Source organism: Orcinus orca, chromosome 7 (genome assembly GCF_937001465.1).
Source record: "Orcinus orca chromosome 7, mOrcOrc1.1, whole genome shotgun sequence".
NCBI lineage: Eukaryota > Metazoa > Chordata > Mammalia > Artiodactyla > Delphinidae > Orcinus > Orcinus orca.
Genome location: NC_064565.1, coordinates 53,432,049 through 53,447,323, shown reverse-complemented (window position 1 = coordinate 53,447,323; position 15,275 = coordinate 53,432,049). Strand labels below are relative to the sequence as shown.

The 15,275-nt window shown below is 36.2% G+C and overlaps 1 protein-coding gene across 12 annotated transcripts in view; it reads left to right on the top strand.

Annotated features, from left to right (window-relative positions):
* Nucleotides 1–15,046, top strand: part of GRB14 (growth factor receptor bound protein 14) — a 127,113-nt gene extending 112,067 nt beyond the window's left edge. For 5 of the 12 annotated variants that reach the window (XM_033412597.2, XM_033412602.2, XM_033412598.2 and 2 more), the window contains 7 exons: nt 3,901–3,981; nt 4,455–4,517; nt 9,078–9,194; nt 9,286–9,358; nt 9,506–9,593; nt 11,785–11,878; nt 13,202–15,046. In XM_033412597.2, coding sequence (XP_033268488.1) covers nt 3,901–3,981; nt 4,455–4,517; nt 9,078–9,194; nt 9,286–9,358; nt 9,506–9,593; nt 11,785–11,878; nt 13,202–13,348 — 663 coding nt within the window. In that variant the 3' untranslated portion in view covers nt 13,349–15,046. The remainder of the gene's footprint in view (nt 1–3,900; nt 3,982–4,454; nt 4,518–9,077; nt 9,195–9,285; nt 9,359–9,505; nt 9,594–11,784; nt 11,879–13,201) is intronic. The other 7 variants (XM_004283610.4, XM_033412606.2, XM_033412600.2 and 4 more) reach the window with 3 other exon arrangements.
* The last annotated feature ends 229 nt before the right edge of the window (nt 15,047–15,275 follow it).

The following is a 15,275-nucleotide window of genomic DNA, read 5'->3' as shown; positions in this document are numbered from 1 at the left end:
TAACTAGGGATATGCATTGGAATCACCTGAGGTGCTTTCTGAAGCTCCATGTGCCCAGCCCCATCCTGGGGGATCCCGAGTTAGTGACTTGAACTCCAGGTGTCGGCCTGATTAAGAAACGCTGAGTTCATCCAGCGCTGTCCTTTTATAGATAAAGAAGCTGGCACTCTTTGGTAGACTTTACTCCATCACAGTTATGGTAGAGAAAATATCTTGAGGTCTCAGGTTTTCTCTCCCCTTCCATCAGAACCCTGTAAGTCCAGCTATGCTGGTGGAAGAGATACTTTCCAACCTTGTTAGCCAAGTCTTTCTCCCTTCTAAGGGCCTCAAATTCAAACACCCAACACAGAAGCAGGTGGTAAACCCACTTCCTTTAATCAGTCTTTCAGTGACTCTGACATGCCATTGATTTTACTAGGATGTTCTATTATTTTTTGTGTAATTAGATGAGAATTATGCCAATAAAATTGTGATATGATGTTTCATATCACTTATAATTTTTATTTTCATTTGAAATTTAGGTTTATTTAGGCCTATAGTCCTGATTTGCATCATTTTTGTTGATGTTATCAATTTTGTGTATACACACAGATATATATGTATGTGTGTATATATACATATATATGAAATAAGTTAGTTGAGGTATTCTTAGAACTTCTTCATATTCTCAATCTGGCTTTTCTGAATCATTTTCATCTCAGAGTCATGGATACTCACATTTTCCACAGATTAACCAGCTCTGTGGTTCAAGAGCTTTGGGGAGGCATCACCTCTCAGATGAGTGCTCTGCCATGGTCCATGGGGTTGTCTTTCTAGCTCCTGGCATTCCTTTTGCAAGGTTTTCATGCTAATGACTTCTTAATCCCATATCAGTTTCAGGCAATGGCAAGTCACTTCATCCACAGTGAATATGAGATGCCATAGATTATAATACAGATTGTTAGTTTGAAAACAAATGTGTGTCTAAGAAATGATGAAATGTACTAAAAGCTTTCTTTGTTCTTTCTATATCCAGAATGCTCAGTTTCTGGAAGACTGTCTCCTTCTTACCTTTTTTTTCCTCTCGTTTGACTCTTCTCGAAGCCTCTTTCAAGTCACAGATGCCCAGTTTAAAGATGCTCTGTTGTATTAGTTTTCCATAGCCGCTGTAACACATTACCACCAACCTAGTGGCTTAAAACACAAATTTATTATCCTATACCTCTGTCATTCAGAAGTCTGAAATGGGTCTTATTGGCCTAAAAGCAAGGTGTCATCAGGGCTCCGTTCTCTTTTGCAGTCTCTAGGGGGAAATCCATTTTCTTGCCCTTTCCAGCCTTTAGAGGCTGCTCATGGCAACTTCCTCCACCCTTAAAGCCAGCAATATCCAGCTGAGTCCTTTCCATGCTGCCATTTTTCTGGTTCTCTCTTCTGGTTCTGGATAAGGACCCTTGTGATTACATTGGATCTACCAGGATAATCCAAGATAATCACGTCATTTCAAAGTCAGCTGATTAGGGACTTCCCTGGTGGTCCGGTGGCTAAGAATGCACTTCCACTGCAGGGAGCACAGGTTTGATCCATGGTGGGGGAACTAAGATCCCTCATGCCACGCGGTGCGGCCAGAAAATAAATGTAAAAAAAAAAAGTCAGCTGATTAGCACCCTTAATTGTATCTGCAAGCTTATTTCCCCTTTGCCAGGTAGCCTAATATATTCACAGGTTCTAGGGATTAGGGTGTGGACATATATGGGGACCATTATTCTGCTACCACATCTGTGTTCCCTGTTTATTTCAGTTATGGCAAAGTGTATCCAGATGAGGCTGGAAATAGAGGCCAGCATCAGTGAGGTCCTTTATCATGGAGCCGATGAGAAACCACCACGGTTTCAAATAGGAAAGTGATATGATCTGTTTTACACTTTAAAATAATCATTTACAGGAAGCCTTGGCCTGCCAGCACAGACACATTTGAGGCTCTCTAATAGGGGACTGGCAGCTTGTTGTCAGTGGGGCACTGGTTTGATCCCCCTGGCTGGTGCAGCTGGGCTCACCTGGTGTTAGAGGTAGCTTTTGCTCATCTCCTTTGGTTGTCTATCGTGTTATTTCCAGAGTTTATCATTGTACCTAGTATCGAGGAGCAGGGAAAGACTAGTCTATGTTATGTTTGCTGGACCAGAAGTGTCCTTCTTCTTTTCATTATGTGTTATTTATTGGATATAGCCTCCCCCAAGAATTTAGCCCCTTGTTTTATTTTCCTTTCTTTTTCATATACACATGTAAACTCTTCATGTAGCATCAGATAGAGATATTCCCATTCTCTTTGGAGAAATTCCAGTTACATATAGAATCAGAAAAATCAGAAGACTTAGAAAAGGGGAGATTTGCTCATGTACAGTGTCCTAGTTACATGTTGTCTTTTCCCCTTCCCTTCAGTTAGAACTCTGCTAGTTTCTCTCTAACACATGTTGGTCCCTTATCTGCCCCTTCATAGGACAGGGAAATGTTAAGGTGACCCATGCCCTACCCCTTAGCCAGAGTTAACTTTCAACAGCACAGAAGCAACTTCCTAACACCACAGGTACCAGGGACAATACATCTTTGAAGGAAACAGTCTTATTAGTAGGTAGCAGGCTTTTCACTGCAGGTAAATAAAAGGTGTCCAAGCAGCATGTCCTTGTGAAAGTGTGGTTGCAGGCTATTGTATATTCTCCAAATGAACTTGACTAGGAATTAAGCTCCTCTGTCTTCTTTTTAAAGTTACTGTAGGCTTAGAGTTGATTTAAAATAAATTTCATTAGGTCCTATTAATGTCAATCAAACCTTAAATTAAAAAATAATTTTTATAAGTTGGGAAATAATTGGATAAAGAAGTCAACGCAGAGAATTTTAAATGACTGTATTCATGTTAAAAGCAAAATCTTGAAAACAGTGACACCCCTCACCTCCCTCTGATTTTCTGCCTAATTACCAAATATATCCACTTTGCTGCAATTGCTTTTAAGAAAATAGTTTTTAGTAGAGAAACAGCTCTGTTAGAATGTTTAAATGGAATTCATCCTAAGGGTAAGATTGGTTTCCATGGTGTCTCTTCAATCTCTTCTATATCAGACCTACTTTTAAGTTCATAATGGCTCCATGAAATGGAGAGAATTATAGAGGGCCATGGCAGTTGGCGTTCTTAATGTTTCTCAAACTAACAATCCAATTATACTCTAGACCCACTTTCCAATTGTAGCCTAGCAGTCCAGTTCTTATGATGCTACCTCTTGAAAGTAAAGCCTCTGTAGTTCTTATCTACTGCTCTTTACACTGTATGCCATGACTCTTTGTCTGAAATTAGCCTGATTCCCCACCATTTTGATTTCCCTGAATTTAAAGCCAAAAATTAAACAATGCCCTAAGAGTACTGTTACCAGAGGGTGATACAGTGCCAAGAATCTTCAAAATAGGATCAAGTTTATGGATTACAGAAGACAATGTAATTCATCAATCAGTCATTGAAGAATTATGGTAAATTTTACCCAGTTTTGCTTAGGATGTGTGTCAGATCCTCAGAGTCTTTGTACCGTAAAGTCGGGCACCCTTCCCAAGTGAGCTTTCTTAGTGCTAAGCTCCAAATGGTTTTGGTGCTATTGACACTAAGAATAATGAGTAGGAGTGTCAGTTCCAGATCTTTATATTGTGAGCTAGAACTTACGTGTGGGTCCAAATAAAAGGCACTGTCTTTTAAACTGTACTATTTAGGACACTAAAAGTTTACCATTCAAAAGTATGGCTGCTTTACTTGTTTTAAGGAAAGCTTATAATTTTCAGTTTTTATATTGATGATGTATAATTAATGAAAGTGTTGATATTCAAAAGTTGTAGTAAAACTCTGTGTAGTAAAAGTGGCGGGAATGTGTTTTTATTATTCTGCAGTATGGCATGCAGCTGTACCAGAATTACATGCACCCATATCAAGGTAGAAGTGGCTGCAGTTCTCAGAGTATATCACCCATGGTAAGCACCAAGTTTTTGAACCTACATTTTATTTTATATTTACATTAATTTGCAATCACATTACATTATAAATGTACATTTCCATTCTTTCCTTTTGGTCAAGTAAAGTAACTTTTTGGCACCATCCTACTATCATGTTATATTGAACTATTTTTTTTTTTGGATTTTATATGATTGCAGCCTATGTGATAAAATCACAATAATCGAGCACACATGAAGTATTCAGTTACAATCATGTTTTATGTTAAAGAGAAACTTTAAATATTTGAAAGAATTATGCGAGTGATTCTTTGTCATTACATTTGAGGATTAGATTTTAATAAGATAATTTATAGAACATTGTCCTTGAGATTGTAGATCTTTCTTAATTATTGATTTGATGGTGGGTTTATTTATTTAAATATTCATTCTGGGATTATCATAGCCTGTGAGCTCTTTTGCATTCTGACTTTCTAACAATTAAATTTTTGAAGTTCCAGGTCCTTGAAAAGCATACTGCTCTCCAGGAAACCCAAAAGATGCAAGCCAAAATACAGGTCGTGCATTGCGTTAAGACTAGCACCGCTTCACAGATTTATACTAAATGCCACTTGGATATTTACAGGCAGATACATTTTTTCCCCTCTTTGGGACCTAATTTTAATTTCCTGTGCATTAACACAAGAAATTTATTTCTGAACTCCAAGTTTATGTTCTGCTATTTTTGCTTGTGCTCCTTAATATTGAGTGTATTAGGAATTCAGAAGTATGAGCCCATGTTACAGTCAGCTAACGTGCTACATTTCCACTTAGGTTAAAACATGCGTTTCATGGCTGTGACCAAAGAAGGTGCATTTCCCTACATGTAACGTAGCATATAAATGCTCAGCTCTAGGAATGAAGCATGAAATAATGTTGATTATGAAGTCTGATAGATTAATATGGAAAAAGAACTCCAATGCTGTAGTTACGTTGCTTTACGTTATGGAAGAGTAACTTTTCATCTTTGTATCACATTACTTTTTAGCCTTAAAATAAGAAACTAAGGAATGTAATGAGTTTTTATAAAAGCAATAGCTTTAAGGTGAGAATTTTTACAATTTGTCAGCATACTGTAATCTTTTAATTCATATATGTATATATGAATAATGAATTTTATTATCTTAATCCTTTCCTAAATCCTTCTAAATTTCTTTTAAAGTCATTAGGATGAGCATGTTAATAGCAGCCATGATTTGGAGGCAGTTATTATTTGGTGTCCTCTTAATCATAGAAAAACAATGTTATAAAGTAAGTACTTTCTAGTCTCATCACTGTCATTAGTGTAAAAGTATGGTATTATTCTTGCTTCTTTCCGTTGCAAGTGATCCTACTGTTGATCAGTACGTCTACGGCATTTTGGATAATGTAGCTTTACTTGTTCAGCACCTTGTATGAGAAGACATTCCTTGAATGAATTGGCTGTAAATAGGGATAGAAGGACAAGAGGTTTAAGTCTCTGTGTGGTGAGGAAGATGACCTGTCCTGTATGGCAGTTGACATGATCAGAGAGAATAGCATCAAGAATTCTCTCTCTACTCTTCTTAATTTTCATGAAGGAAACTAAGAAGGTTGGGGAGGTATTTGCGTTTATTTTGGTGTCTATACAGAATCCCAGGATAATTTCTACATTATCATGAAAGAATCAGTGACCTATATCCTGGATGCCAGTGTCTCTCACCTGCCTCTGCTGGTTTTCATTGAGGCCCCATGTTCAAGGAACAACAGGGAAAAGTTCACATACTTAGTTATAGTTTTAAAGGAACAATATTGTCTTCTTTTCCAGGGATTCATTTTGAGAAGGGAAATGAGAAAAAAATTATCATACCATAATGAACATCATAACTATATATAGCACATAATAGCCATCCCATCAGCCTTTGAAATGAGAATCATCAGCAGATATTTCAAGAAGCCAAATGTATTTGGTCCTTTTTAGGATAATAAAAGGGATTCATTTAAAGGAACATCTGTTAATATGGTCCTGGCCAGAACAAGGGGATGGGAAAAACAAGTCAACTGAAGTTCTTATTATTTTTCACATTTGACTCTGAGCTAGACATCCCAAACTGCACTTTCTTCCCTGTACCTCCCATTCTGTGGTACATGAAAGAACCTTAGATAGGGCCTGTTACTATCTTTACCGTAAGCGTGACCTTGATTGAGTCACTGCCGTCCTACAGTATAAAATAAGGGGGACAGTTGCGTGATCTCTAGAATCGATTACACCTCTGATGTCCTGTGGCTCTGTATGACACTGATGAGAGGACAATGTCTGAGGAAATTCTGTGCCCTCTTACTAAGGCCTGTGCTACACGTTTATGTAGCTCTTTCAAATGGGGTGACAGGGAGTGAGTGACTACGAGTCGCTGCTTAGCTAAGCTGCCTGAAAAACATTTCATGTTCCAACCTCACTAAAAGTGTTTGGATCTGATCTCGAGGTGTGGTCTGGATAATCCAGGATATACCCAAGCCTCTTCTTTCTTAAAAAGAGAGGCATGCCATTAAAATCATGGACCCTCTTTTAGGGCTTGCCCTATTTATCCCACCAGAAGGAAGAAGTAGAAAAAGGGACAAATATTTGAGAAATACACTGATTCTGAATGTTATCAACATCACTTTTCTATGTGAAAGAAATTGAGCTGAAAATGACCTTTTGGTTCAAGTCAGATTTTGCTTCACTTCCATTTCTTTGTCCACCAAAGGTAAACTATTAATTTTTCATCCACCACCTGCCATTCAGTAGAAAACATTTTCTATATTCCTGTGTTTTCCCCTAGTGTAATGTAGCAAATGAAAATACTTATTTGTATCGTAGACTCCCTACTTAGGTCAAGTAATTATGTAACATGGGATCTTATTTTACATTTCAGCCTGTCATATTATAGGAGAAAAATGAAAAAAAGAATAAGAACTGGTTATGTTTTTGTTTCCTAACGGTATTTTTATGTTATCAGAACCTTGTGATTACAGAGCCCATCTTGGCATGTGAAGGCAGAGATATTATAAGGATAAAGCTATCATTATGATTGAGATTGTTACTCTCTGGCTTGGGCAGGTGGAAGCTTTTCATTAATGTCAGCAAAGCAAAAGTATATCCATCTGGTCCACAGCCCAGCACAGAAGATCACGGGGTGAGAAGGGCAAAGTAAGGTGTGACAGCAAATAGAGATTACAGAGACAGCATCTGTTTGGAAAGAGCAGCTGTCAGTTATGAAGCCTCCTATAACAAATGAAAGATTGCACGCCGAATCTCCAGAAATAAAGATGAACCGTAATAAGATTGTGGACCACTACAGCAAGGTTTCAAGAGGAAATAATAAATGCTAATAAAGTGGGATGTGTAATGCAGTGATAAATTATCCCCCCTCCCATTTTTGTATGAACCAGGTTTTGTTTCAAGCAGACTTTTGTTTGTTTGCGGTACGCGGGCCTCTCACTGTTGTGGCCTCTCCCGTCGTGGAGCACAGGCTCCGGACAGCGCAGGCTCAGCAGCCATGGCTCACAGGCCTAGCTGCTCCGCGGCATGTGGTATCCTCCAGGACCGGGGCACGAACCCGTGTCCCCTGCATCGGCAGGCGGACTCTCAACCACTGCGCCACCAGGGAAGCCCCTCAAGCAGACATTTGACTAGAGTCTGTTAGACCAAGCAGGGTATGGCTGAATCCATGTGGAGAGAGAGAAAATGGTCTTAAGCCAGGAGACTCCAGGTGTATCTTGGCTGATCCTTTACAATGAGAACTCCGGTTTTTGTGTTGCTCTTCTATTAATGACGAGTGGGGAAAAACTATTAAACATTGTTCATGCTGGTTTTGGATGTTTTGTCTTTTAAGAGTTTTAATTCTTATAAATTGAGTGACACTTTTTTTAAAAAAAAATCTTTATTGGAGTATAATAGCTTTACAATGGTGTGTTTCTGCTTTATAACAAAGTGAATCGGCTATACATTTACATGTATCCCCATATCCCCTCCTTCTTGCATCTCCCTCCCTCCCTATCCCACCCCTCTAGGTGGTCACAAAGCACCGAGCTGATCTCCCTATGCTATGCGGCTGCTTCCCACTAGCTATCTATTTTACATTTGGTAGTGTATATATGTCCATTCCACTCTCTCACTTCGTCCCAGCTTACCCTTTCCCCTCCCCATGCTGAGTGACACTCATAACTGAAGATTCTGACAACTGTTTTTTTTTAGGATGCATGACTTGGGTTGGCACACATTTTAAAAGATGGTTACAAAGTAGAGCCCTAAACAAAGAAAAAAATAAAAATAAGGTCCAGGTTTTGGATGTTTTATTTTCACCTTCAGAGACTATGAATACAAAAAGTAATTCGCAAAAAAGATGACTTTATTACTTGTTTAAAATCATGTTTGTTTACAGAGTATGTCTTCCTTTTATATCAGTTCTTCTTTTGTCATTCAGACTTATTTTTGAAGTTCTCATTTTGCCATGTTCATGCTCACAAGATGAAAAAACATTCACGTATTAAATCATAGAAATTTTAGTATTATGGAGTTACCTGAATTATTTCACTAAATTTCATTTTCTAAGTTAGAGAAAAGTTGATGTGATAAACTTTTAAAATACATATTGTTGGTTATAAAATATGGGTACTATTTGTTTCTAAAGAAGTGATGTAAGTCAGTCTGTTACAGCTTTAGTGTATCTTGAATCTTAATAAGTAGATAGATTTGACAGTTAAATGATCATTGATGAATCTCAAAGCATAATAGAGAGGTGAGTTTCGAAGTGATGGATCTTCTTAGCCACAGGAAAGGTTATTCTTTTCTAAATATGAAGAGATAGGGTTGCTTTAGAAGAAAGACATGCTTACCTTGAAAGCTTTTAATCTCTTTATTCAACACTTAATTCAATGACCTTAACAAATAACTGTATAACTTATTTAACCAAAATATTTTATAGCACCATTTTCTGTTGAATATGTATTGTTAACTTTTTAATTTCCTGCTAGCCACCTTTGGAACCACATCCTAAAATGGAAACGTACTGCCAGCAAAGCACTGAAAGGTAACTTCAAAGATGTTTTCAAGGTAAAAAATGTGCTTTTTTTTCCAGAGAAGTATATCAGAGAATTCCCTGGTAGCAATGGACTTCTCAGGCCAGAAAAGCAGAGTTATAGAAAATCCCACTGAAGCCCTTTCAGTTGCAGTTGAAGAAGGACTAGCTTGGAGGGTACAAATTAGCTTCCTGTTCTTCAAAATATTTATGATTTGAATTTGTTTCTCCCCGAAAGTTAAAATTTGTTTCCCACTTCCTTGCACAGAAAAAAGGATGTTTACGCCTGGGCACTCATGGTAGCCCCACTGCGTCTTCACAGAGCTGTGCCACAAACATGGGTATGTCTCTGCATATTCAGTGTGACTAACTGGGTGGCAAGATGTGCATTTAGATGTAGTCATTGAGGGGTTAGGGTAGAAAGTACACATAATTAAATTGTGATCATTTCAAACAAATCTTTGTATTCTTCCACTTTATTTCTTCAGCTATCCACCGGTCCCAACCATGGTTTCACCACAAAATTTCTAGAGAGGAAGCTCAGCGACTGATCATTCAGCAAGGTCTAGTGGATGGGTAAGTTTGATTTTGAGTAGCACTGATTTTGATTTCTCCTATAATCAGTAATGACTTATTCAGCACACACAGAGAGTTTTGACTTCAGCTTATTAAAACAGAAGTGACTTTATTCTATAAGGATGGTTGTCATTGAATCCTAGCAATACCTATACAGTTCCTGTTACATAGTGTGTGCTTAGTATTTGCGCATAAGGAGAAGATAGCTGAACAGGATGCTCTGCTCTTAACCAGTGATCACTAATATTACCCATTCTGTGCATCTCAGGTATTAATTGATGGGGGGTGGAACTGAACTTGTTTTGGCGTGTCAACATTTTGATTTGAACGAGTAATATGTTTGCAAAGTATGGTTTGTGTCATGACACTATCTTACGTATTATACATTTTCTTAGGTTTGATGCAGGGTGTGTTAAAGTAAAAAGCTGTTTCTTACATATTTAGACTATCTTATTTTTTTCTTTCTGTTTAAATCCCTATTTTCTTTTCTCTAAATTTTAACAGTTTAAAGGAATATAAACCTATGAAACCAGTACTTTTTGACTCTTCTCATGTTATCTTTTAGTGGGATACCACAGAAGAGACAGGAGAAACAGAAAATTTATTATGCAAGATTTATGATCTAAAGAATTTTCTTTTTCTCAGATTACTCAGTATTTCAGATATCAGTACTTCCTATAATACTAGCTGAATTCTCTTCCCAAATGCAATACAAGTTAAGGAGCTTGTATTGAGGTTTGGATGAGAAATAAAACCAGCATCAATTTAAACAAGTGGTAATGGGATCTTATATCTTCATGGGTTGGCTTAAGATGATGGCAAAATTTCAAGGTGATTTAATACTGACATTTGGATAAAAATGCACCTTCACATGGAAGATTATTAATAGCAAGTCGGCATTTCAGTAGAATCTAAATAAGAAAAGATTTCAATATACTTCTCTGCATGGAACACGGTCTTTTCAGATATAAATCTGAGCAATCAGCAGAATTACCATCTAAGACCAAGAAAAGAAATAAATCACAAAGAATTGTCAAAATGTTTTGGAGGATTATACTTTCCCTTATTTCTGAGCCCATTTTTTGTAAATTGAATGAAATAATTGCATAAAGAATGACAGTATCTTTATTTTTAAAAATTTTTAATTAAAAAATGGGTTATTTGGGGTATTCTTTTGGAAAGATGTGATGATGCCAGGCAATCCACTAGGTGGTAGTGGTGATCTACTCAGGAATGGGGAGAGAATTAAGCTTGATTGACCAGTGAAACTCCCTTTTGTCCCATCTCCTAGAGATGTAATGTCGGAATCTCACACAGCACAGATGAAATGGATAATCTCATCAGACATCTGTGATGGCTCAGATTTGGCTGTCTCTTCGCCCAGGCACAGTGAGATTAGTATTGGAGTCACCAGTGGGGACTGTTTGCACAGTCTGTTTGCCAACAATTAATATAAAGCTGGTTATGCACTGAATTGCCAGTTAATAAGAATCCACGCCTGGCAGCATTTTTCTCAGGCCATTAGGCCATGTCTTGTTTTTCTAGCCTGTTATAGAGGCTTTTCTGCTGCATTCTTCAAGGTTAAAGTATATGTTGTTTGAGTGTTTCTTTTACTTAAAATATTTTGCTCAAACATTTAATAAATGATTTCAGGATTGATTTTTTAGAATATATTAATTTCTCACTTTCTGTTGTGTATGTAATAGTAGGAACCAGAATCAAAAGAAAGGATCCAGTGTAGAAGAGGGGGTTAAAAATTATTTCACTCCAAATAATTTTCTTTTTTTAGGGCCTAACATGACCCAGAAGTTAAAATAACAATATTGCTAATGCCTTATTCCCTGTACCAAAGAGTTACATGTGAATACCCAGCTTTCCCAGTGGAAAAAGGACGTAGCACTAATTATTGATGCCAGCATAGCATTATATTGGTTATTGTGAGCAAGCATTCTGACAAACGGCTGTGTATTTATCCTATTAAAATTAAATTAGCTCTGATGATAGTTTTATAGTATAAGGTTTATGTTATACCATATTGTTTACCATGTTGGATAATCCCATCATTGAATACATAGTAAAGGAAAATTCTGGCTACATTTATGAATATACTTCCTGGATTTGGTACAGGCTATATTTCTATGAAATCCATGAGTAAATGTAGAAAAATATTGAAATCCTTCTCTCTCTTTAGAGTTTTCTTGGTACGGGATAGTCAGAGCAACCCCAAAACTTTCGTACTGTCAATGAGTCATGGACAAAAAATAAAGCACTTTCAAATTATACCAGTAAGTAATTTGTGATTTCATATTCGTATATTAGAGATGATCTTAATGCATAAGCTTTTGGAAACTTTAGGTTTTTTTTGGTTCTTTTATTAAATATAATTTGGGAACTTGTGCTTTAACTAGAGTTAAGTTTGGCAGAAATGGTTTTATGAGCCTGAATTAATATAAGAAATACAGGAATTGCAAAAATTAAATTTCCCTTTTCCCATGAAATACGATTTGGTAATATTGTATAGACCCCATGCCACCTATTGTTAAAAGGTTACTGAAAATTCCTTCTCCTGAATTCCTCTAGTGGTTCTTTAAAAATCGTTATTTTCAAGCCCCTTCTCCTCTGTTGTCCCCACAATGCTTTTTTGGTGTTTTTTGTAGTTTTGTTTGTTTTTAATCATTATGGATAGGTACACAGGTGCTGTGGAACTGGAGATCATTATTTAAACTATTCTGAGCACATTTAAAAATTTTCTGTAATTCTGCTTTGATGTGGCACAACTTGCTTTGGGATTTTTTTGTTGCTTCTGCTTGTGTGTGTGTGTGTGTGTGTGTGTGTGTGTGTGTGCGCGCGCGCGTGCGCGCATGTATGTATGCACGTGGTCTGTGTATTGGAACCAGATAGTGTGGAACAGAGATTCAGTCTACTTTCAAGAAGGTATTACATCAGATTGCTAAGTTGCTAGTGTTTTCTTTTTTTTGAATGACTTCTTTTTGGAACTATCCAAAGTCCACGTGAAGTATCTTCCCTACTTCATTGATTATGTGAGCGATGTCCCTGGCACGTATGAATTGCTTAATGCCTGAGATCTCACTGCAGAAAACAAAAACAGAAAAACCCCAAAACGCTGTCATTCCACTAACACAGTATTTGATTGCTCCAGAATCAGTTTACTGATACAAATTATGGTGAATATTCATTTTTAATATATTAAGTAAGGCTTTAGGTAGACAACAACTAGAAATGGAAATTAATTTCTGTAGGTGGGAGTATTAAAATTTTTTGTTTACTTTTACACTGAATAGTGCCGGTTTCTCACTGTGCACTGTATTGATTCAGAATAATCCTACTATTCTAACTACTGAACGTTAAGAGAATTTAGAGACAGAGAAAGTAGAGCCACACTGCTTACCTTAGGATCAGATGGTATTTCTTTTAAATGCAAGTGAAGTTACAAAGAAGAAGTGGACATGCCATAACATTCTTTTCACTGTCCTTTAGTATTATAAACACATCAATTTTGGCATTTAAAGATGCGGTATGCAATAGAATATGATTGTCTTTCTGGGTATTTTGCCCTTCTTACCAGTTTGTTGTTTTTCCTGTTGCAGGTGGAAGATGATGGTGAAATGTTCCACACCCTGGATGATGGGCACACAAGATTTACGGATCTAATCCAGCTGGTGGAGTTCTATCAACTCAATAAGGGCGTTCTTCCTTGCAAGCTGAAACATTATTGTGCTAGGATTGCACTTTAGCCAAACAAGAAGTGACTTGTTAAACTGCTGAAGAAAAAGGACTCAAGAAAAAGGAAGACCATAAATAAGGGTGAAAGCATTGCCGTGGTGAAAAGAATCTATTTCTCTTACCAGTTACAAAAAATAGTTTGTGCATTACAAATAAGTAAAGATTTGGATTGACATTACCTTCATCATTTAAATATTAGTTAAAATTAAACCTCCAAAAAAAAAATCTGGTGTGTTCTTGTGTGATTTTCCATTACTATAATATTTTCTTCAATTATGCACATTTTAAACATCTTTCTGTCCTTATTTACTATAGCAACATTAGAATTCTCAACCACAAAGTATGAAAAAAAGTTGGGGCTCAGAATGAATTATTTGTGGACTGAATTTCAATTAACTACTGTTTTTGTAACTTAAGAAGTATGATAAAAAACCTGAGTTAACAATTAAAAGAAGCTACTCACAACCTGTTAATAAAACTAAAAACTATTTTGAATTGTATATTTTCTGATTTTATTATAACCTTAAAATCAAATCATATTTTGAAATAGCAGCTTAAAATTATTTTGAAGTATTGATATATTGATTTTTTTTCAGGATGACTTTTATTACATATTAAATTATTAATTATACTATAATATTTACACTGATACTGTACCTATTAGTGACACGTTATTCACTGCATTTTTTTCATTCACTTAAGGATTGACTGGAACTATCTACTTGTTTTTAAGGAAATGATTAAAATATAGAGGGGATTTATATAATTTGCACATGCTTTCTCATGGCATGTAATCTGTCACAGTGTAACATTTTTCACATTAATATTTCACATTTGCCCCACGCTGTAACTTTCAGAAGTTTCTTTAGATCCTTATACAACTAGATGAGTAACCTGATCAAAATGTTAAAATCAAAGATGCAAAATCTATTAAGGTCCGAATAGGTAAATCCATGCTATTCTCTTTGCCTACTCCCTTTTCATCATCTTACCTTGGCAATGTCGGTATGGAAAAGGTTTTGGAAACATGAGGCACCCACCTCCCTTATCACCTCACTGAGACCATCTAGAAAGTTTTTGTTGGGATTTATAACTCTGTTTTTCCTACTTTTTGTGAGAAGGGTATTCACTGTTCTAAAAAAAGATGAGAAATAAAACATTAAATAAACGTTAAAATCATACAAAATATTGCTCATCCCCTTTGATCCTCGTAACAACATTTTGGGAAAGATAAGAAGGTTTTTTAAGAACAATATTTCAAGAATGCATACTGTAGTTTTAAATAAAAGCTATTCATTTTTGGTAATAGAGCATCTGAAAACATTCATACAATGCTAATAAAATCAATTATTACTGAAAAAGAATTACTGGCAGAATTTTAAAAATACTCAATTTGCTTTTAGCCAAAGCAAACCTAATTCTTAAAACACTGAAACTTAGAACATAAATCTGATGCTATAAAATATCGATCTGGTGTCTACAAAGGCTTGAATGACACATAGGACCCTAAATAGAGGAGCAAGAGGTAAACACACTTGACCCTTTCAACCTTGTAGAGTATCTCTGATTATTTCTGACTTATTTCTGATTTATAAAAATATTTTGTGTTTTGAACTGATATGCATTTTCTTATTTTGCACCAGGGTCAAATTGACCATATCAGAAAATGTAATATTTTAAATGCTAGACTCTCATAAATTGACCAATTTGTGCTTGTCTTTGTTATTTGTGCCTCTAACTTCATTCACAATCTAAATTTATTATTGTGGAGCCCAGATTTTGTACGTAATTGCTCATTTTGGTCTTAAAGCATGAGCCAAGAAAAATTATTGAGGAAGGGCTGACATTATCCTTCCTGATTCCTTCTGATAAAGGGTTTTGAACACGTGTGTATGTATGTAAATCTTATATGAAATTAAATCTGAGAGTGTCAGACAC